The 23,804-nt window shown below is 44.0% G+C and overlaps 1 protein-coding gene across 1 annotated transcript in view; it reads right to left on the bottom strand.

Moving 5' to 3' along the window:
• Positions 1–10,685: 10,685 nt before the first annotated feature.
• The window catches only part of MGMT (O-6-methylguanine-DNA methyltransferase), a 144,318-nt gene continuing 131,199 nt past the window's right edge, over positions 10,686–23,804 (bottom strand). The window contains exons 5-6 of the mRNA XM_042863570.1: positions 19,581–19,720; positions 10,686–11,890 (exon numbers count right to left, since the gene is read on the bottom strand). Of these exons, the coding sequence (XP_042719504.1) occupies positions 11,759–11,890; positions 19,581–19,720 (272 nt within the window). The 3' untranslated portion in view covers positions 10,686–11,758. The remainder of the gene's footprint in view (positions 11,891–19,580; positions 19,721–23,804) is intronic.

Genomic DNA, 23,804 nt, shown 5'->3' with positions numbered 1-23,804 from the left:
CGCTCAGGATTCAAAAAATGGCAGCATTGTCATCTTCTATTCATGGTTATATCCAAGTACTGTGCTGTTATTTTGACTGTGATTCATCTTAATGAAAGCCACTGCTTTTACAGCTTATCTCCTTCAACCCGAAACTGATGCACCCGCTCCCCTCTCCAACCAGATTGTGGGAGATTCAAAGCTGTTTGGTCACACACCACAGCAAGTGGAGCTCCTCAAAACTCTAGAATTAGCTTAATATTTACTGAACTGGTTGTTTTTTGTATATTTTTAATCAACCCATGCAGTTTCTGTAACACTAACTGCAAAGAGTCCATCACATTCAACCTTTATATTTCCATTCTATTATCTGGTTGTTTTTCACTTTTTCCTTGGCAGCTTTGGGCACAAACTTCATTATCATCTCTTGGATGACAATGTACTGTTTTTAGCAGTTCTGTTTTGTGTAGAAGCCCCTTGAGACAACCAGGAGCTCCTAAGCAGGGTCACGTAGTGCCCACAAATGCTTGTACAAGCGTAAGGAGCACCCAACATTTGTATTTCCAGTGGCACTATAATTCTGGTGGGCACTGTGTGCCACATGGATGCAGCCCAGCAGCTTCCAGAGGTCTCCTCCATTGAGATACTGGAGTGCTTGCAGCCTTCATCACAATGTTCAAAGCAGGTCCAGTGCAGGACGTGGAGCATCTGAATCCCTTGGTGTCCATTTCTCGTGTTGTTTTCTGGTTTTAGGGCTCTTTTATTGACATGACCCTTCCGCAAGTGTGCAGAAATACTTAGTATCAAAATGATATTGTGAGTCAGCTCATTATCTTTAATGCGGACATCAAAGTCGCATCTTAATGGCCATAAGATTATGCATGCTTTGAAACAAACATGCATAAATTATCTGAGGACTTCAAATAATGGCAAGGAAAAAAACAAAGATTCTCCCTTATTTTCCCTTCACAGGAGCTCTGACTTGCTAAGGAGCACTACCCTGGGAAGCTCCCTCTGCAGTTTCCTTTCTTTGGGCTAGAATGGCAACGTGTTAGATAGGTTTGGTTTGGGACACAGCTCATTCCTACCCTTGACTGAGCTGCAATTTCAGCCATCTTGATTAGACAATTTCTCAAAATATGGATTCATCTTCAAAAACGAACACGAACACAACACAAGGTTGCAGTTCTTTGCAGGTGGAAAATCAAAGTCAGATTTAAAAGAAGTTTACTGAAAGATTCAACCAAGGCCCACTGATACCATACCATAAGGTGCAGTGTAACTACGTGACATTTCTGAAGACTGAAGAAGCTTTCATGGGCTTGTAAACCTTTGCAGATTACTGGGATGCTGTAGGCCCAAAAGGAGGAAGAAAAGCTGAAATCCAGAGGTCACAGGCCAGGACTGATGCTTCCCATTGCTTCCAAATGCTTAGTTTAAGCCAAATAGCAACCACGTGCAGAAGACAACTCAAATAACAGAGATGCTGGCATGCAGGTGTAAGATGTGAAAATAACTTCCCAAAAAACTCGTTGTGAAGAATATCTCATAAAAACTTCATCCAAACTCAGAGATTTGACAGGGACCAGAATTAACCACCAACAATTACCAGGTGATACAGAAGTAAAACTGGGAGAAAATTATATCCAGTTTCAGCCTGCTTACGGCCAACACTTGAATCACAAAATCTGCTGCCCTGTTTTCTGAACTGAAAAAACCTCCTGCTTTAAAGATTGGACAGAAAAAGGAAACTTGCAATGAAAGTCAAGTTGTGAGAAAAGCGAATCCACGAGGCATCCCTGGGGAGTGGAGGAAGCAGAAAAATGTGACCATCATGTACTCACATGTCAAGAACAGATGATCTGCCCATTGTAATTAAAGAGACAGAAACGTACAGAAATCTCAGGCAGTGAGGAGATGCCAGGAGGCTTCAATGGAGTGGTGGCTCCTTGCTCAGACAGTGGGAGCTGAGGAATCAGAAGGAGCTGGTGGGTGGCAGGGACAGCCATTCTGAGCTGACAGAGCTACCCAAGACCTGTGCTCAACCTGCGATTAATCACAGGCACACAAAGCCCCGGCTGCGCCCAGCAGCCATCCTGAGTGTCACAAACCTCACAATTCCACTTGGAGCGAGACAACAGCAAGTTAAATTTCTGGATCACTGTCACTCTGTCACGCCAGGGAACGGTCAACAATGGGAGTAATTCGAATGGCAATGTCAGTTCTTGCAACCTGAGGTTTGAGGGAAGTGCCCTGCTATCATCCAGCAGCTCTGTCACACCGCTCAGCCCCACTCCTGGCCCCATCCCACTCCTTCAAAACCAAAACCAAAACCAGAAACAGGCATCAAAAGCTGGAATAATCTGACGTTGAGCTCCTGACAGGTATTGGCTGAGTGAGGAATTCAGGTCTGGTCAGCACATCTTACTTTGGAAAACCTGCAGAAGCTGCTATGTAAGCTTGTGCACGTCTTGTATCACACCTGTGCTAGATTCAATCAATCCAAATGGTGTACAGAAAAAAAAAAAACAACTGGCTGTGCAAATGTGCAAGAGTTTAGCCTCGTACCTGTCCCTCAGTAACACCTCCACAGTGCTTTTTCTTTGCATCTGAGAGATCGACTCGGCATCCAAAGCACAGCTCACACACTGACTTACCCAGAGCGATACAGAAGGAAGCAGTAGCATGTAGCTATCAAGATGGGGAGCTCCCAAATGCCTGACTTCAATCTGTTAAACACCAATTTACACCGTGCTGACTCAGAAGCATCCAAACGCAATATTCCCCCAATTTAACTAAATTACACCTGTTGTGAACATAGCCTAACTGCACGCTCAGACCTCACCTAAAAGCAAAGGCAAATAAAAGCAAGAAAGCCCAGCTGTGAGTCCGCTGGCTTCCAGAAGGATAGAATAGAAGGAAAGGGAGAGTGGGAATTTCTTTTGGAACAAGGAGGGATAATGGGGCTAAGAAAGCCTCTCTTGCTTTGGGAGAATGGCAGGTGCTGTTCTTGGTGGTGCTGGGGTGAGTGTCTCCTGCTCCAGCACACAGGTTGTCCTGTTTATTTACTCAAAATCTTCTTGTTCAGAACAAGAGATGTGACAGCAGGATGTTTGGCCTTCCTCACTGTTCCCTTCACTGGGAATGGCAAAGAAGCCAAGATGCTGCTTATATGCTGCCCAAAGTGCCACTGACTTTGGAGTACCTACAAGCAAAGTGAAGCAGAAGTACCTTTGTTATTTTTAGTTTGAAAGAAGGGGCTCACTGAGTCAGTAAACATGTATCTATTGATATTATTATTTTCTTATTTTTACATCAAACACAAATACAGTGGGAGAAAAATACTTCTGCGGAAATGTGAAAGGAAAGAAATGGAAAACAAGCCAAATTTAGATTTTGCCTGCAGGATAATTGACAAATCAAGAAGCTTTCCTGGCTTCAAAACAGCTACTTAGATCATAGGTGGCTGTACTCTTAAAGGATAAAAAGCAAAGCTATCTCTTTTTATGGTATCCTTTTCAGGCATTCTCCTCTGTCACAGCCACCAGGCTTTTATGAGTGCCCAGGCAGAAGAAGCTGGATCCTGTTGCAACACTCTGTTGGACTATAAACCAATGATATTTGCTTTACCTGTGCACTATCTTCCATGGAACAAAACAACATTTACATCTGGGATCAATTTGCTTGAAATTAAAGTGCAGCTTTTATATCTCTTCTGCATCAGAAGTATAGTGTTAAGGCTATAACATACAGACAGTTACACATTACTTTGCATTGTAATATTTAGATTTGTGTCATTTTCTATCTGAAGTAAAAAGCGTCTTTAAATAAATGAGTGATCTTACACTACATATTTTATGGGCTGTGTACTCAGCAAGATACATCTGCATTTGCATCGTGCATAAACTCAACTTCAATTTAAAACTATGTATTTAGACCTTGAATTTTAATGCTTAAACTATAATGCAGTGTGGGGATAATTTAGACTATGGCACAGGAAAGTTCTGCTTTGTTTGAACCCAGAGCTATGCAACCTCTTGGCAGGAGGTGAAGGCAGCTCCCACCTCATCACCTGGAGTCATCAAGCCCTCCAACCATGCTTGAGATTCAGAGCTGCATGGTGCAATCCAGGATGGCCACCACCACCATCCTGGTGATCCAGGAGGTTTGGGCAATGCTGTGCTCACCAGAACATCAGGACGTAAGCCTCAATTTCCAGCAGCGTCTGGCTGTGCTGTTGGTGCCTTGGGACTTTTAGTGGGACTTCAGCAAGGGACTTGCCCATGAATCATAGAATGGCCTGGATTGCAAAGGAGCACAGTGCTCATCCAGCTCCAACCCCCTGCTGTGTGCAGGTCACCAACCAGCAGCCCAGGCTGCCCAGAGCCACATCCAGCCTGGCCTTGAATGCCTGCAGGGATGGGGCATCCACAGCCTCCTTGGGCAACCTGTGCCAGTGCCTCACCACCCTCTGGGGGAAAAACTTCCTCTTAATATCCAACCTCAACCTCCCCTGTCTCAGTTTAAAACCATTCCCCCTTCTCCTATCACTATCTATTCTCACATCCCCTCCTGTTTATACACTCCCTTCAAATATTGGAAGGTGTTCCCCACTGGGACAGTGCCTAATGGGGAGTGCACAAACAGCAAGTCTCAGATATTACACATCCTCAGAACACAACCTCACTTGATTTCCAGGGACAATCTGGATTTGAGCCTCCCAACCAGCTTTACCCATCACTGCTGCCTCTCCAGCAGCATGTAAGGCTCTACATTTCAGTTCCTCTCTAGTTAAGCCTGACTGGCAACAATCACATATTGCAATTTTCACAAGCATTTCGGAGCTGTAATGCACTTCAACTGGAGTGCTTTAACAGGCTACTTACTGAATTCCAGTAATTATTTGGAAAAGTTTTGCAGGTTCTTCCCCAGGGTTCTCCCAGATCTGCAGGAAATCACAAGAGCCATTTATAAACAAATTCCAAATAGCCAAAAATAATCCAATTTCCACTTGAACCAAACACTATTAACTTCTTCAATTCTTCAAAATAAATGTGATAAGCTACAAAGCACTGGAAAGAGGACTGGAATCTGAATTTGCATAGAGTTTTTCACTACAGTTCCCAAACTGAAAAATCCATCTCTGCAGTTTACACAGTCCATCTAACTCCACAATTCTCATATTGTTTTACTGCCAATGGCAAGAAACAATTTAAAAGAATGCCCAGGAAAACAGCTGTCCAGGATAACAGTCACAGAGCGGGGCAGCTTAGTAAAATCAAGATCAATGGTTATGTGGTTCATTTCAAACACAGGGCATTCTACCTAAAAAATGTTACATGTAGGCTGAAACAAAAAATAGAAGTGTATCGTTTTTAAGCTATCTTTTCTTCCCAGATGCTGCAATATTTTGTGTTTGGGTGAAGGTGAAAACATATGCTACAGCCTGCACTGCCCATTGCCCAAACCAGATCTGCAGGAACTGCACTGGACAAAACACTGCTGGACCTCAACATCTTCTGCTCCAACTGTGGCAGAAAGGCAGCTTATCCAGAGCTATCCTGCAGTGGTTGACATAAGGACATAAGACTGAAATAGAGGATGCTGCTAATATGAAAGAATCAGATGATGTACCTGGTCTTTATCCTCAGCCCGGAGAAAAGAGACAAGCAATTAGTCTGTCACAGCTTCTTTGCCATACGCAGGCTGGAAAACAGATTGAAGGGGTCAAAAAATTCAGAAGGCTCCACATGATCCGACATTTGCCTTGTCACAATTTTCTTGACAACCAGAAGGGTGCAGACAGTTTGCTGGTCATCGGGAACGGCGGTGTGGGATGACTGATGACTGAGCTGGGGACAAGCAGCCGTTCAATCAACGTCCTGCTCCTCAAAATGGTGCCTTCCGCTAGAACTCGGGGTGTTTTCAGCCTGCTCATTTTAGAGGACAAATGTGATGGAGTTGTTGGAGCGTATGAACATTTCTTCATCTTGCAGTGATGCTCCCGCAGCTACAGAGGTGATCTCCAACCCAAGCAATATTCAGAGGTCCGAACTTCAGTGCCTTTCTTTTTGCACTTCACTGCATTTGCAGAACAATCTCTGCCGCAAAATGCATTACAATTGAAGCAATGTTCACGAACAACACATCAGTTCTGTTTCAATTTTTGCTGTTACTTTCCAGTTTGTTGGTGGCTATGTGGAATGTAACTCATCAGAGCTCATCCTCTGTATGCGGATTTCCCTGTTCACCTTTTGTTACTTGCCCTGTGCCTTCAGTGCCAGCTTTGCACCCTCCTGCTGCTACCCGGATGCTGCTGCTGCATGAACAGACACCGATCCGTTTGCCCTCAGCTGCTCCCTGTTTCTGTCAGATATTTTTGGTGTCCGACACGCACTGCAAGGACAAGCAGCGCTTTTGTGCACAGCTTTTTTTTCGGAAGTGCTTGCACCTTCACCTTGTGAACGGTGGCTAAGTGTATGACAAGTGTGCTGGGACACTGGGAAGGATGATGTTTGCATACAGCTAAAAAAACAAAACCCATCCAGAGAGGCTGGCAAGGCCCTGGGCTTGTTGGCCACGAAGAAGAGGAGAAATGCAGCCAGGACTCAGTGCCAGGGCACAGCAAGAGGGCAAAGAGCTGCTTGGCCAGCCCTGCTGATGGATCATTCTGGCAGGAGAACTCCATGGTCATCCCCACATCACTCCAACTCCATGTACCAGTGATGGCTCAGGACCATGGGCCACACTAGATAGCCTGTGCATTCCTAAATATCTCTCAGCAGCTCTCCTGACAGAAATTGCCATGGCCTGCATATGGGTGATGTGCTGCCCTGAGCCCCTTAGAAGATTATCTGTAACTAAAAAGTGGTGTTGGGATTAAACGCTGCTTGGAGAAGGAACAAGGACATGTTTTTGTTGGGCATTACAAAGAAAGCATTTCAATGTACCACAGATGTGCTGTGGTTAAACACTGGAGGAGTGCTGCTTGCCCATCACTCCCTAAAATTGAATTTGCATTCAGGTCTCACGGTAATGCTACTTTCTAAAAGATGTGGAATGTGCTTAGAAGAAGAGTAGAAATAAGGATCATATTTGAGTCTTAGATTGTAAAAACCATGGGTCATAATCTGTCAAACTTTTGAGGAAAGCTGAGCCGCGATAGCAAGTTCAATAAATAAAAGCAGTAATTTTTCAAATGATCACACTGTGGATGAATGGAAACACCATGGTTTTTCACTACCAACCTCAGATCTGTGTGAGAAAACCTCACAGACCCCACTGCCTGTGTTCTGACTTCCAAACAACCACGGCCAGCCATTGGCAGTGCCACGCTGCACAACAAAACACAACCCCATAACGAATGGCAAACATGGCCAACGTTCAACAAAGACACAAGATTTCTACAAGGAATTGCCCTCAATCCTGCAGCTCCCACCCCTAGTGGTAGATTTGCCATGTCTAACCTGAGTCCTAGAGCTGATCAGCAGAGGATGAGGGACACCAGGTGCTGCTATTCTGCCCTATGTGCTCACAGCCCTCGCTGTTCCAGGCCCGCTCGCTGTAACAAATGAAAAGCACTGTTTAAAATAACTAAATAAGGCACTTGAAGAGGTTTTAAAAATTGATAACTCAACGTACTGTATGAGATCGATCTTAATTACTGCTCATGTGGAATTTTTTTTTTTTTTTTTCTTCTGGCTTTTTTCAATGGGGGAAAAAATAAAAGAGCAACCATTAACGAGAAACTTTAAAGGCTCGTTAACAATATCCTTTCATCAATCACAAGGGCTGCCAGCGCGCCGCACTCATGTCAATTTTCACCTCGTGGCCCCGCTACCAGGCCCAGGCTCCTGGCCAGCCCCGCATGGATGAGCTGGCCACAGCGTGAGGCTGATGGAGCCCAGACCGCCCCGCTGTCGCCCGCCGGTGCCGCCGGGTCCAGCCCTGGCCCCACCATGCTGCCAGCTGCCTGTTACTTCACACGGGCCAGGGGCTGGTCTGGATCAGCCCGGGGAGGGCCGATAAGGGGTGAAGGGGATGCAGCCTGGACGGTGAAGCTGTGATGCCGGAGCCAAGGATGGCCCTTCTTCCCCCTCCGGCAACAGCAACGTGGGGGGAAAAAATGAATGCTTGAGAAAGATCAGCTTTCTTCTTTGCCAAGAAGAGGGCACCGCAAAAATAGCAAAATTAAACACAAATCACCTGGAAATCCCAGCCTGTAAAATAGGGGAAGATTTTGGGTTTTGCTAAGGCGTATCCTGGAAAAGAAATAGAAAGCTGGGAAAAACGCTATCTTTTCAAGCCACGCATTAATCGTATCTATTTGTTACTCATACCCTGTGCATGTTATTTGAAATAAAAATAGCACATAGTCCTTTGACGAGCTGTATTTGCACATCAATGTAACTGAAATATCCTGTGTGCTGTAATGGCAAGTGAGCACGCTGTCAGTAATATTTTCCATTGTTTTTAAAGCCAGCCACAGCAGCTCAGACCGGAGGCATACAGTAACCCAGCGAGGGCAGGGAGTTTTAAAGGGAAGCCTTCGATTGCTATTTCTGTTCAATTTCTGCAGGAATTATAAAAGGAATTACAATTAAATCTGCAAATGCAATTCTTTGAGGATTTTTACATTCCTGTAAGATTCTTGCTAAGCAATTACTCTTGAAATAGTACATAAATCTTACAGGGCTCCCATTGGATTACTGTGCTTTAAGTTTTTAAGCAATCTTTCTATGGCTTTATTTTTTTACTGCATTTTTTTTTAAAGGAAAGCAGGTCTTCAGCACCACCTATCACAGTGAATCAACATTTTTAAGGCAATGTGCATCTCCTTGATTTGGGAGCGATACACAGTACAAATATTATGACTTTTACATATTGTAAAACATTGGACAAAATGATTAAATGCAATAATCTGAGAGATTTCTGGAAGAAATAATGATTCGTGATGCTTATAGAAAACATGGGTTGAAATTATTGCGCCCTGTCTATAATTTAATATGTTTGGAAAAAGGTAACACTGTCCTACCGACTACAATGCCGCTCATCATTCAACCAACAAGCCATATAGCAAGTATCAAATATTATGTACAAAGTGCCTGGTGCTCGAGAACTATTTAGTAACACTGAACAGCAACTTTATGGGGCAAATCATTCTGGCCCTCATCAGATGTCTAATTCCTCCAAATGAGTTGGTTGGAGGAGTAGCGGGACAAGGTTTGGGGATATATCTAAAAACTGCCTTGTATCTGCCATGAATTGCTCTCCTGTTTAAGATGCTTACAGTATGAGCTCATAACACGGCAAACTCTGCCTCCAAGGAAGTGATCTGTAACAATTCCTGAGCCTGGGGCCCTTCCCCATTTGGTATTGATACATAGGATGCAATCTGCATTTTTCATTCCAGCATAAAACAGTACAACCAGTGTCACCACAATGCTGCTGTAAATCTGACCCAGGAAATACAACGTGTTCCTTTTAAATATTTCCATTGGCCTTAGACTGGCTGTAGAGAGTGTTTTGTATGGAAAAAAGAAGGAGGGGGGAGAATGACCCACCGCAAAATTCAGTTTCTTCCATGGTCAAGGGCATCTATTTCATTATAAATGTAGTTCCGCCAAAACAAATATTATTTTTGAATCTTTCATTATCTTAGTCTCTGGAAATGGGCTAAAACAGCATGTGTTGGTATTAGATGCTGCAGAGCCAGCTGTCGTGCCTGGCTGCACAGTGTCTCAATGTCAGCAGTTCAAAGCACTGCGAGGCTGAATGGGAGGAAACTTGATAGGTCAGAGGAACCCAATTCCAGGCAAAAAGAACATAGCTGTCTTGTTTCCAAGCATGGTATTTTTTTTTTTTTTCTTCCCACTGCATGTGCATACATACAGAGATATGTATTGGGATGCCAGTGTTTTAATATCTTTTCCCCACTCTGGTGTTTTCATAAACCCAGCAGTGACCTCAGCTCCGTGCCGCCAGCAGGCTCTGCATGGCGGGGTGAGGAGGCCCAGGACCAGAACCGGCGCTGGGGTGATGTGGGCCAACAAAGGTGACAGGGCCAGGGCCATGCCCCCGCCACCCTGCCACACCATGCCACGCCAGGAAGGGCCCAGCAGTGCCCATCAGTCACGGGCAGCTGCACGCCTCATTTACAGCCACGCTCTCATCTGCAAACAAACCGTGGGCCTAGCGGTTGCTCTCAGGGATTTACAACAGGGAAGGATGAATTTTAATAACTGACGCTGGTGCTCAGATTATTGCCACGGAGTGGGGGTTGGCAGCCTCACAGCCCAGTTACGCACATGGTTGTGCCTGCCATGCCAGGGTGGCACCTGCTGGAAGCTGAAAACACAGACACCTGAAAGAGCAAACGTGGCACAGAGCGTCGCTGTGGGGGTAAACGTGGAAGAGGTTAAAGTTTACATTTGGTATTGCATCCTTCTGTTGATATCCCGTTATAAAAAAAATAAAATACCCCCAAACTGTACATATTATAAGGCTATATTTTTATCCTGGGGTTCTGGTGACACGTGCAAACCACTTGAGCTTTGCTTTCGTGGTTTATATTGCCACCAGAAACCCTTGATAAAAATACAGCCTTATATTGTACAGTTGGGTATAGTTTATTTTCTCCATATATCACAAACCGTGTTTTATTTATAAACATACACAAAGACACTTGTACATGCAAAGCAGTTTTTTTATTGAAGTAATTCTGAGATATCAATAATACTACTTTAACTAAAGCACTGTAACACCATAATTTCTTGGTCAGCAAAGGCCCTTCTAAAGAGGCGCCTATGAAAATATGATAAACTCATAAAAAAACCCACAAACAAACAGTATTTCCAGTATCAGTATTAACTTGGAATTTAAGATTCCCTTACTGAAAATTCCAGCTTTTGGTGGCTCGCAATTTCAGAGAACCCCTTCTATACCACCTCAGAATTCAGTGCTAACATCTCTCCAATCCTTTCTGCAGAGAGGCTACAGGAAACAAAGCTTCACACAACAGAGAAACGGCAACGCTAAAGGAAGGCTATTGCTGCTAACAGTGCAACTACGATGAGCCCCATCCAATCCTGTGCCCAAGCTGCACTCACCTAACTGCTTATTTCAAATATCTCAAGCAACTTGCCAGCCTCTACAGCTCCACCTGCTTTTTGCAACGATCACAAAAGTAAAATTTGTACTCCTGCCTTGAGGGCTTCTCACAATCCAGAAAGAAAATCTGTGAACCAGTAACTCAACTGCCACCTCCCCCCGGCTGCCCTTCACCACACCCCACGACGTGGGCATTACTCAAAAACCATTTCAGCAGTGGGTTGGAGCCCTGGCATGGGGCTGCCCGGGGACACGCTGGCCGCATGGCTCCTCGGCCACCCAGAAGCATCCTCAGAGGGATGCCTGCGCCTCGCGTTTGCCATGCCCCTCCCATTCTCTTATCCTTGCTTTAATGGACATTAAATATAGAACAGGACAGAACCGGGGATGAGAACAAAATACATGCACAACAGGCCTGGACTGCTGCAGTCATTCTGCTGTAAAATGTAAAAACAAGAAAGGGCATACGAGCTGCATCCCTCAGGACGCATCCCGCTTTTTTAATATAGTGGTGCCACCACACATTCCACTTCGGATGTTGCATTATATTTATATGTCACTCAAATATTTACCATTTTTCTGAATTCTGCTGGGTGCTCTGAGAGCTCGTTATAAGCCAAGTTGCTGCAGTCGTGTGCCTTGGCTGTCGAGCAGCTGTGGCTGAGCCGCATCAATCTGCTAACTTCTCTTTCTGGAGCTTCTCGTGTGACAAAAGCCACTCTTTCATAAGGTTTCCTCCTCCATAGTTGCCGATCTGCCCGCTGCTGCAAATCACTCTGTGGCACGGTATGATAATTGGGATCTGCAAAACACACAAAAATAAGAAAGGAAGCAAAGGGTGAAGCAAAGGGGAGTGAAGCAGAAGACGGTGTGAAGAAGGGCTACAAGCAATAAATCAGCTACTGAAGCAGCATTTGCTAGTAGTGGCATGGATTTAAACACCCAGGTTAAAGACTGTGCTGGAGACTCTCATCCACCTGAGAGGAGGATGCAGGAGTGTTGCACCAAGAGCTCTTTTCTTTCTGAGCCTGTATCCCTCCAGGGTACAGACTACCCTGCAATGCCGATGGGCTCTGCTGACCACCCAGCAGTTAGGGGAAAGCATTCAGAGAAATGCTATTACACAAAAACGATGCAATGTCTTAAAATAGCTAAAACCCATGCATAAAACTCCCTATATAAAATCTTCTATGGAAGAAGTGCATGTTCAGGCTCCGGAACTGCACTGCATTGGCCTGCACCTAACGATATGAAGTTAATGGGATGAATTACAGTTGTGTTACCCATGCTCTCAAGTGCACAGGCAGTCACTTCCCACCCAGCAGGGACACTTCATGACCCTACACACGCTGAGAGCAGAACCATCCCCAGCTCCTGGCTCTGGGGACACTGAGCAGCCAAGGCATGGAGCCACGCTCCTTGGGGAGGGCAGTGCTGAGCATGCTGATGTGCAATGCCCTTCCCCTCAGAGCTCTGCTCCTGCCAGGCTATGCCTCTGCACAGGCAGCATTTAGGTTGGATGGGATGCTGCAAAGGATAAAAGGAAAGAGCATCATTTAAGACCATACAGCACATGTAGGCATCTGTGCATTTGCAGCAAGCTCATTTTCACAGAACGAGACATCTACAGCCAGTGCCACCCCAAAACATAGACACGGAGGTACAGGGCAATTATTAACAATCACATCAGGGTTAGAAGAGGCAGCTTTCCTGCAAAAGAAACCTCTGAAAACATGAGAGCAGCATGTCCATGAATGAGCTCCATGAGCCTCAGCTCCTGCAGCCAATTCCTCTTCCCTCTAAAGCACCTCAATGTGCTCTGCTGAAAAATTCCATATAAGAACAAGGCATTATTTATTATTTAACAGCAAGTCAATCCAAAATGGGTTTTGAATTTTTAAAACCTACAACAGGAGAGATTTAATTCACACCTAGCCAATTTAAGAACTTCTTCTCATGCCTCCTCCTTTGTATCATTTATAGCCAAATGCCAGGGATTCTGAAAAATCAATGCAAGAAGTTACATAATGGACTGGTAATACAGAGAACTACATAAACACACCTTTTTCTTTTTTTTTTTTTAATCACAGGTGATTATCATAGTTGAAATACACATCATAAAAAATGCAATACCTCATCTTTAATCACGCAGTGTGTGTTCTGGTAACTACAGAGTAATTCAATTGCAATGACAGACCTGTGAGAAGAATAACTTACTAAAAACGTGGATATTTTAAGTGAGAGTACATCCATTTATCTATACGTACATAAGCACAAACTCCAGACAGACTTCTCTTTCTCCCACCTCATATTTTTTTCAGTGAAGCTCCAGCTGTGCTCGCGTTTGAGCCAAAGACTCAGACCCCCAGACAGCTACAGGCCAGACCTCGAGAAACTATTGTTATAGATAAGTAATTTAGAAGGCTGAAGTTTTAAATCTCAATCTGAGCCCAAAAGCCATCACATTAAAATGGAATACACATAGGTGCTCATTGTTAATCCAGGTTTAATAACAAATGCTTCTAATAGCTGCTTTATTTGGAGCTAGCGGTGCCATGAGTGAATCAGGCATCCATGACAACTCCAGCGAGTCCCAACAAAACCTCTCCTCTACACCCCGCCACCCTCATGGATTACGACTTCTTTAAACACGCTGTTTTTTGGAAGTGTTCTCTAATTCTTTTTGTTTGGAGTTTTCTCAGGTGTTACAAGCCCCTTGCACCAGTTAGCACAGGCAGATTGTCTTGCATGACAAAGCAATCCCAATCCATAGTAATAAACTCTCCAAGGTTAGATTGCAATTGTTAAAAATATAAAGAATATATCAGGATGTTTTGATGGTAAAGACACAAATCTTGCTGTGGATGGGGGCCCAAAGCTCTTTCTGAGCCGGCTCCCTGTGACTGCTCAGACAGCAAAAATCCAACAGCCTGTTTGCTGGGAATTTGGTCACAGAAATAAGCCAACACATTTCTAGAAGCACTTTCTGCTGTTAAATTTTGTTAAGAAAGGGAAAGTGAAAAAAAGAAGTACTGTATTGTGCAGAGGAGCAATGCCATCTGCAGCCAGGTTGTCAGCGCATGCTGTGGGTCTCATGTTTCCTATGATGGCTGCAGGGCAGGTCCCAAAATCAGGGATGTGTGGCTGAGGTGCTCAGCATCACCTCAAACATGGAAATCTGGCTTGGGTGGTTTGGAAAGAAATGGGGAATCTCAGATTTCTGCTGTGTTGCTCTTCTTTTGTAAGAGAGTGCACGTATATTGGTGAATTGACTTTGTATCCTACAGGAAAGGCACAAATTAATGCATTCTTAGAAAGCACCAACTTTTCTTGCAGAGAATCCCAGAATGGCCTGGGTTGCAAAGGAGCACAGTGCTCATCCAGCTCCAACCCCCTGCTGTGTGCAGGTCACCAACCAGCAGCCCAGGCTGCCCAGAGCCACATCCAGCCTGGCCTTGGATGCCTGCAGGGATGGGGCATCCACAGCCTCCTTGGGCAACCTGTGCCAGTGCCTCGCCACCCTCTGGGGGAAAAACTTCCTCCTAATATCCAACCTAAACCTCCCCTGTCTCATTTAAAACCATTCCCCCTTGTCCTATCACTATCCACCCTCGCAAACAGGTGTAACCCCCCTTGTGTATAAACCCCTTCCAAATATTGGAAGGCCACAATGATGTCTCCCTGGAGCCTTCTCTTCTCCAAGCTAAACAAGCCCATTTGCCATGCTATGGGAGATAATAAGCAGAGGAATTGATGAACCTCCTTTCTAGGGCAGATGTTGAGACGTCAGAGCTGCAGAAACACTGCTTTAATGGCTGTAGCTGGAAAACGCAGCCACAAGGATAAAGGGTATGAAATAGAGCATCTTCCATGCTCAAAGTAAAGAATTTCATACCAAGCTTGTCCTAACACATGCAAGCACATGCCTCATCCTCTGCAGCATCGGATACAAAAAAAGAAACAAGTGCTACAAAGGCCGTATGGTCTCTGCAATTTAAAAATATTGAACATTGCTTCAGTTTAGCTTAATTGTGATGACAACTTTCAGACTACTAAAATAATTAAACCTGCTAAAATTTATTAGGGCCCTAAGGACATTTTAGAGGGAGAACTACCCTAGTCTGGAGCTTTAATGCCTCAGCTACATTTAATGTAATTTTTATCAATAACCAAGCAGCTCATAATATTATAGCTCCACTGAAATCTTCACGCTGTGAAATCTAATTCATCTAATACTCGAATCCATCACTTACACAGACCCTATCTCAAACGCTATAAAACTTCCAAACCCATAGATTTGTCTCCAACAAAAATAACATGAAGGGGCCCTTCAATCAATAGCAGAATCCCTCTGATTTGGGCACCAGCTGAATATTTTCTCCAACTTTGCTTTTGTTCTTCTGGGTAGAGGCCCACAAGGGAAAGAGCTTGTTTTCACTCGCAGCCTCATCAATACCTAAATCCTGGTGAACAAGTGACACTGAGAAGCTGTAATCAATAGCTCCCTGTGCGTTTTTTCTTCTGGTCAAATGGTTCAGCACTACTGACAGCCCTGACACTCAGAACATGATGCTAAATCTTTATCAACAGCCATCTGGGTGACTGGCAGAACAAGACTCGGGTGGTCATTAACGCTCATGGCAATCTGTGAATAAACTAACTCCTCAATAATGCGTTTGTTTAGAAAAAGGTGGGGAAAAAAACTCCCTGCACAAGGTATCGATTGCCTTTGAACTGCATTTAGCAAATTCCGTCTGAGGATGAAGCAGCGCAGCGCTCCGCCGCGGTGCTCCGCTTGTTAAGAGTTTTCAATTTGACGCCACGGAAAACCGGCCGTCCTATTATACTGCCTGATGGACTGGAGACTTGCAGAAAGCTGCCAAACTGTCAAAAATACATCAGCCGGGCCATAATGGGAACAGCTGAAATATCAAGTTATAACATACAACACGAATCACACTTAGCAAAAAATAATCTTTCAGTTTGCTCATGTCCTATCGCTTCTGCTCCCCCTATTCCCTCACAGAAACAAACACCGTAATGCGAACCAGCATGGGTCCATCTTTATTGCTAGCCACCTCAGGAATTAATGCACAAGTGGTTTTATGTGTTTGCAACATTTCAAATCCATACTTCACAGTCTTCTCATAAATGCACAATTACTCCTTTCACTCTCAAACGTTTAAACTATTTTGCCTGAATAATATCCCTGACTTTCCACAGCTCGATCTCAGCATCATGGCAGACACTTAGCTCGGCTTTAACCTAAACAACAACACCACTGGATCGAATATAAAACACGTATGTAGCTGTTACTGCTGTTAACAGAGGGCTGAAGACGTCTTATTTAAGCCACAGAACAGTCATTTAGGATGGCCTTGGACTAATCAGCCCAACATTCGCCATTTCCCATGAGTCTCTGTGATTTCTTTTTGATCCTCCTATACTAGTCTAATGAGATTTTTAATTGAACTTTATGGGTTCCCTTTGAGGACCACAGACCTTGCAGTCAATCTGAACTGCAGTAAAGTATTTGAAGTTTTTCTTGCAAAAGGTGAGCCATCCCCATCGTGTCCTTGGCATAAATTGAAGCAGGGATGTCGCATCTTTCAGCTGCTGCTGGCACCTCTTCCACCTTCTCATAAATTTGAAGGTCATTGTATGAATTATGGGAAGCAACCCCACTACAAAGGGAGACCTGTAGAATGCACACTACCAAAATTAAACACCGACCCATGGTTTGTAGAAGGGAGCAACGTTGTGGTACTTCCTGGAAAAACACTAAGGTACACAATTTCATCACAATATTTCACTAATAGCACAATGTCTGCATCCAGCTCCACTTTATTTCAAGCCCTCATTTTTACCTATATTGCTGTCCTCATTAAATCACGATTATAATACAGTCACCATGCTATGACTCAGTCCTTTAATCAAGGAAGCATCTCAAGGTGCAAACAACTCAACAATTTTGCACAGCCTCTGCAGTGATCATTAATAACAGCATTCACTAAAGATTGGTTTCTCTCCTGTGATCAAAACCCACTAATCTGTTGCTTAACAGAATATCACATTTCTGCTACACTACTCAAACCCAGAATTTGTATCTGGAAGCTCACGTTACAGGTGGAGCAGTTGCTAACACCACAGTTCTTTGAATTCTTTGCTGCTGTTTTAACGATGCTGTGGCTTGCATGACATGTTCAGTTTGATGATCTGTTGAGGCAGATTTAAAGCCCAATATCTCATCTGATCAACAAACTTCAAGTGTGCTTATACATGAAAATGTCCACAGGTATTCCAAAATTCGATACATGCAGCACACTGCCATATAAACAAGCATAATGTCTAATGGATTTAAGCTTCTAAGCTCCATAAAGAAGTATACAGTGATATTTTAAGTGTACATCAGCTTTTCATACGAAGCAGTTCATATGAGCAGCATAAAGATGCGTTCCGTCAATACACCGTATTGCACTTGACAATACAAACTATTTTAATATGATGGAATGCTTTCCAATATAATCTGGTGTACATTAAGAGAAGGTAATACAATGCAAACCTGCAGGAAACAGTTCTCAAAGAATAACAATACAGTGTTGTGCAAAAGGATACGTAATTGCTATTGCCTAGAAATGTACCCTGCTTTGCCCTCAGGCTGCAGTGGAGCAGCAGCATCCAAAGCAGCAGTAACAGCAGGTTGTGGTGTGAAAATCCCTGCTTTTTCCCCTGTGAGGAAGGATGAAAATAGTTCTGAAAATAGACAGCAAAGCTACTGCAATTTGTTCTTAAATGGGATCCTATCTTATTTTTGTTATTTCCCATCCTTGCTATGGCTAGAGTGGTTTCTGTCCCGAGAACATTTTTAATTGTAGTATAGATACTAATGTATAGCTTCAGGGAAAAAAGAGCTCTATTAATATAATACTACTCCAATATTTCATTATAGAAAGCAAGCTGATGATACCATAATGACATCCTTGCCTGTTCCATATTTTTATTACTAGACATCTCCTGTAGTTAATCGGTAATTTCATGCATGTTCCACGTGCAGTCACAAATACACTCCTTATGTACTTCACTGGGAGCCCCTTTTCAGCAAGTATTTTCCATATATGCCATCCTTCAGACCTATGAGTCATGACATGCAGCCTGACTATGCATAACATGCAGATTGATTTTATGAATGAAACAAAATACAAAGACAGTATGTGGTGGCAACGTGAAAAGCCCCCACCTGTATTATTTTCGTATGGAGAGCCACCAGGTTTTCTGAAAACAGGTTCCTGAATCTGCTTTACAACTACATGTTGCAGTCTTCTATGTATCTCATTAAAGAAAAAAAACTGGGAGAACCGAATGCAGAAACAACAGAGAAGGTCAAAGATTATGGCAGGTGTAACGCTGGAGAAGAGAGGCATTTGGGTATGGAAAGATGCATGTTGCTAAGGGCAAGTGCTAATGAGGGAAAATACGGTGAAGAATGGCCAAAAAAGGCCACAATGATATTAACAGAAATCTGTTGTTGTTGTTTTTTTTTTTTTCCCCTACTTTTTTTAAAGGCAAGGAAGGAGGAAATGTGTAAAGCCAGGCACAAGGGCACTCTCCTCCCTCCCTCTCCCTCTCCTTTGCACAGTGACAAAGCAGTAATGCAGGGTGAGGAACCAAGTTCCCTCCTCCTGCCATGCAATGATATTCTCATTGTAGCCCAGACACTCCCTAATTCAGGACTGAGCTTCTTCCAAGGGGATCCAAACAAGGCCCAACCAGTGGGCCCACATGTAGCAGCAGTGATTCTCACCAGTTTCACTTGGAGTGATCAGTGCGTTTCTGGTGCATGAGTCACATCTGAAAATCCAGATCCTGACAATCAAAAGGGAAAGATGGAATGGGAACTGGGAAAATGGATGAAGAGAGTGAGTACTGTAACACATGGTTTCTCCTAAATTAACAGAACTAACCTAGAGTTACTCTCAGCTCAAGTGACCCACCTTTATCCACCCAATGGAGAAATGCCATTTACATCTTATCTCCAGTGCAGACTATGTTAAAGATCCAGGTGTGTATTATTGACGTGAACTGAAATCCCTCCTCTTCCACACTTTTAGAAGTCCATCTCTAACAGCAACCCATCCCATCCAGCAATGCTTCCACAGCTCCTCATGTCCTGACAAAGGATGTTGGTGCTGAGTGATAAAAGATTTCCCTCCCCCAATATGTAAGAAAGTTTGAGAGCAACAAAATATGTATAGCCTGATGAATTAAAAGAAGTGCAGTGTTCCTCTTCCAAACCTAACACCATAAATGGTAGGGCATAAATCACATTAAACTGGGTTGTGCATTATTGCTGATTAAAAACACTTACTGACCTTATTACTCATGGTAGACCAGTTTTCATAGCAGATAAATTTAATCTAATGACATTTAGCCCAGAAAGCTCTCTAAATCCACCATCTTCCATCAACTTTATTTGAGAGTTGACACGAACTTACAGGGTTGCTCCTCATTGCTCCTCCCACCGCTCTTGCTGCTCGGCTGTTGCCTGCTTGCTCTGCTAATTGCTGGTAAGAAATGGTCTCTCCAAACTTCACTTCCCTCAGCAGGGTCCACAACACCTCTCTGGTGAACGAATCTGCAAATAAAGAGAGGACTGTTGGTATGCATGCATGGCTGGATAAACAAGGGGACGAAATACTCCAAGCACCCAGCGCGAAGCATAGCCTCGATGGCAGCCCTCTAATTTAAATTTAAACAGCCCTGAGACACCGTCCTGTTATTGCGTCCCATATTGCTATATTTAAATACATGATTATTAGAAAGAGTGCTTCAAGTAAGCGATCACTATAAAAAAGGATTTAAAGCTTTGATTTTCCTATATTTTTAATTTGCTTCAAGTACAATTATCCTGTTAACACATACAACGCGGGTTTTCCATTAAATTGGCAGAGCATAAATTAGCACAGAGTCAAATTAAAAAGGGAAGAAATAACTGGCTCTACCTATTTCACAAAGCCCTCGCATCTCCAGCTAATTTCCAACTTCAGCTGGGACACGTGGCAGAAGAAGCCCTAGAGCCAGTGGACCCATATTATCCTGGCTGACTGCATTTTATAGCCGAGCCCCCCAAGCTACTGCTCAGCATTCCAGACATTACGAAACGTAAGGACTGGCTGCGACCTTGAATGTACGGCACATCCTTAATGACACGGGGCTCTGAAAAAAAAAATAATGTACCTTCCATTATTTTAATCTTCATTCACCAGCAAATTGCTTCTAAGCATTCCAATTGCTGAAATAATGAATAAGGAAATGCACGAGCTTCGTTCTGTAGCTCAGGGTTTTACCTTCCTAGCCCAGGACTGGTTGACAAAAGGACAACCAATAGCTGCCCTTAATAGGGTTTGACACCAATTGCTCTTCCAAGGCATCAGTTTGAAACTCAGCAGATCTAAGCAGTGAATAACTCAGAGGAGTGAGCTGGCAAAGAAGAAAAAAAAAAGGAAAGAGGCCCTCTGCTCTGCTGCGAAACTCACACCACTCATTTGGCAGAGAAACAAACTGATTTGCAACATTTCCCTTCTTCAGTTGTCAAAAAAAGACACCGATTACGTTACATAGCAAAATGTGACTTTGTTCTTAAAGGAAACCCATACACCGTTATGGATGTGTTAAATAATAAAAATCACTTCTTAACTCAACGGAATGATAATCACTTCATTGAAAAAATCTGTTTAGTCTTTATTATAACATTAAGCAAATTAAACATCAGCATAATCCAGGTGATACGAGAAAAGGGTCATCAAAGAAATTAACTTTGTTGTTCATTAATTTACATGGATTAGTAGAGGGCAAAGAGATAGCAAATCTGCTCCAGTTTTTTATGATATAATTTCAAACTGTACACCATTTGTGGCAGTAGGGTGACTTTGGGGTTAATCAGACTGATTTGTCCTTTTAATTGCTTTCTATTCAAAGAAAATTCATTAGATAATGTTCTCTTCAAAATTCATGAATCAATTTAACTGAAGAAACCACATTAACAGCTTTGGGTTCATTAGCACAAGCAGTTGTGTTACTAGCTGATTGCTAGGAGGGTTTCCTTAGGCAAACAGATTTTGTTTACCATCATTTCTTCAGATAGGTTTCTTTCAGACCAAGTCATAGCTTCTTATTTCTGTTACCTCTCCTCAAGCCAGCGAGATCCGTGCTGACCTGAGCACTTGGGAGCTCGGGGAATCCCTGCCTGGTGCCCTCTCTGAGGCACACAACATGCAGGGAGCTCACGCTGCTGCTGCGCCCTGCTCCCCTGTGGAGCTGGTGGCAGCGAGGCACCCACAGCGTCCCACTCCTGTGCCATGAGCCCGGTGGCAGGATCACACAATCATTCAGGTTGGAAAAGCCCTCTGAGACCCACAGCCCACCCTGTCAGTGCCACATCCCTGCAGCCCTCAACACCTCCGTGGATGGTGACTGCCCACCCCTGAGCAGCTGCGCCAGCACCTGGCTGCTCTCTGGAGAACAAACCGTTCCTAATACTCAACCTGATCCTCCCCCAGTGGATGTGAGGCCATCACTCTCATCCTGTTGCTGTCACCCGAGAGCAGAGGCCAACCCTCCGCTCAGGGCACTGCAGAGAACCTTAAGGTCTCCCCAGAGCCCCTTTTTCTCCAGACGTACAACCCCAGCTCCCTCAGCTGCTCCCCATGAGACCTGTGCACGGCTTTGTTGCCTCCACAGGATGAAGCAGTACTGGGAGCACAGCAGCTGGATCCCAGCGTGGCCATGGCCAACCTGCTGAGCATCCTGCAGTCCACTACAATGAGGCATCATAGAACCAGCCTGCCTCAACATGCAGGACAGATTATCTTCCAGAGACAGCACATCTGTCATGAGAGAATACGTACTCAATCCATACCGACATAGAACACCAGAAGTTATAGTTCAAAATAATGAAATATTTAGCAATCATGCACATCATTTTATAAACGTATCTGAAAACTCAATTTCATTCTGTAGGGAGCAAATGCATTAATTAGTTTAAGCGGCTCTAACAGACACTGCCAAATACTGTTATTAAACTGCCTGCAAGTGTTAGTGCCTGTAAGCACAACCTTCCCAAATTAGATGGCTGAACTTTCACCAATTTCCAACGTGTGCCAACATTTTATGCTGCTAAGTATCATTATAAAATGCTGTAAAATCCGCACATAAAAATTAACACCCACGTTTGCTCTATGGAAACACTCAGTGCAGTGTGAATTTCGTCTGGCTGCTAACTGGGGAGGCAACATAGGCAGAGCAGAGGCTGAGTTGCATCCACAGGACCACCACTCCCTGTCCCCAGGCCCTTCAGTGCCCTTCTGCCAACATAAGGAGTTATGGTTCACACTGAGATCCCACCACTGCTGGACGCTGCTGCTGCTCAGTGAAGTACCAGCAGTGTGTTGGATCCTGTATCAGGATGAACACCTCCCAAACTTCCATGGAATTAGGAGCTGCCAAAGGGGCAGGGGGACGCATTTGTCAGTTGTGCCAAGTACACTGTAAGTCAACCAAAATAATGCATCATCAAGCCAAGCTGACCTGAAATTAGCACTTAAAGGTCAGTTATCAGTCTCTAAAATGGGGAGATATAGGTCAGATGTGATGAGGAAATTCTTCATGCACAGGCAGTGTGGCTCTGGCACTGCTGCCCTAAGCTGTGGGTGCCCATTGTAAGAGGTGCCCATGAGCATGGCTGGGCCCTGGGAGCCTCAGCAGGTGGGGGCACTCAGCCCATGATGGCAGGAAGAGGCTGGAAAAGTTCCAACCCAACCACTCTGTGGTTCCATGGTCCTATGAAAGGAGGGACTTACACTGGATCTGCTGCTAATGCCCAGCTGCTTCAGGTCGCTCGCAGCAGCCTTAGGCCTTAATTCTCCCTAATAAACTCACTCCATCTGCATAGATAAGAGAGAGAAAATCAAATTTGCTTTAACCCTGGTGGATCATAACTTCTTTCCCACCAATTAGGAGGTGGCGATTAGCGCAGAGCAATGTGGCACAGCAGCGCTCAGGCAGTGGTTGGTAATGGAAGCAGACAGCTGGGTGCTGTGGGCAGCGGGGGCAGAGCCAATGGGGACAAGGGTTGGCCATGGGTTTGCCTCTCCTACTGCAAACCTGGGAGCAATAGAGGTGATGCACCTTCTGATTTCACCTCGATTTTAACCACTAAAGGCCATTTCCACCCCTTCTCGATCATCTTTGTTACTGCTTTTCTGGTTTATTTTTTTCTTCTTTTCTTTTTCCAAGTGTTTTTTGTTTGTTTGTTGTTTTGTTTTTGCTTTTCAAATGCAAAGAAACAAACAGCACTCAGCCCTTCTCACCACCTATTCCTGTGGATAGGAAATGTAACTGCCTTGGATAATTTTTGTTTTTATCCCTATCTGTTTTCACCATAATATCTACAGCTAAAACTGTCGCAGGATCACTACACGGTTGGGCTGCAATCATTAGTTGCTGTTCAAATATTACTGGAAGTGTAGTTTAGACAGTGTGGTGACAGCCTGTAAAAACTGTCCATATGTACCATTACAACAGAAAAAAATAGATGAAATTGCTTAAAATCAGAGCGGTGGCAAACGTTTTGGCAAAGAAGAGACTCTGAACTTCTACTGTTGCCATCTTCATGAGTGATATTAATGTACTACAGAGACAGAATGCACCTTCCTGTGAAT

Source organism: Lagopus leucura, unplaced genomic scaffold, assembly GCF_019238085.1.
Source record: "Lagopus leucura isolate 7727_CA_CO unplaced genomic scaffold, USGS_WTPT01 Super-Scaffold_741, whole genome shotgun sequence".
In the NCBI taxonomy this organism is placed as follows: Eukaryota; Metazoa; Chordata; class Aves; order Galliformes; family Phasianidae; genus Lagopus; species Lagopus leucura.
Note: the sequence above shows the minus strand (reverse complement) of the source record. Positions and strands in the feature narration are given on the sequence as shown.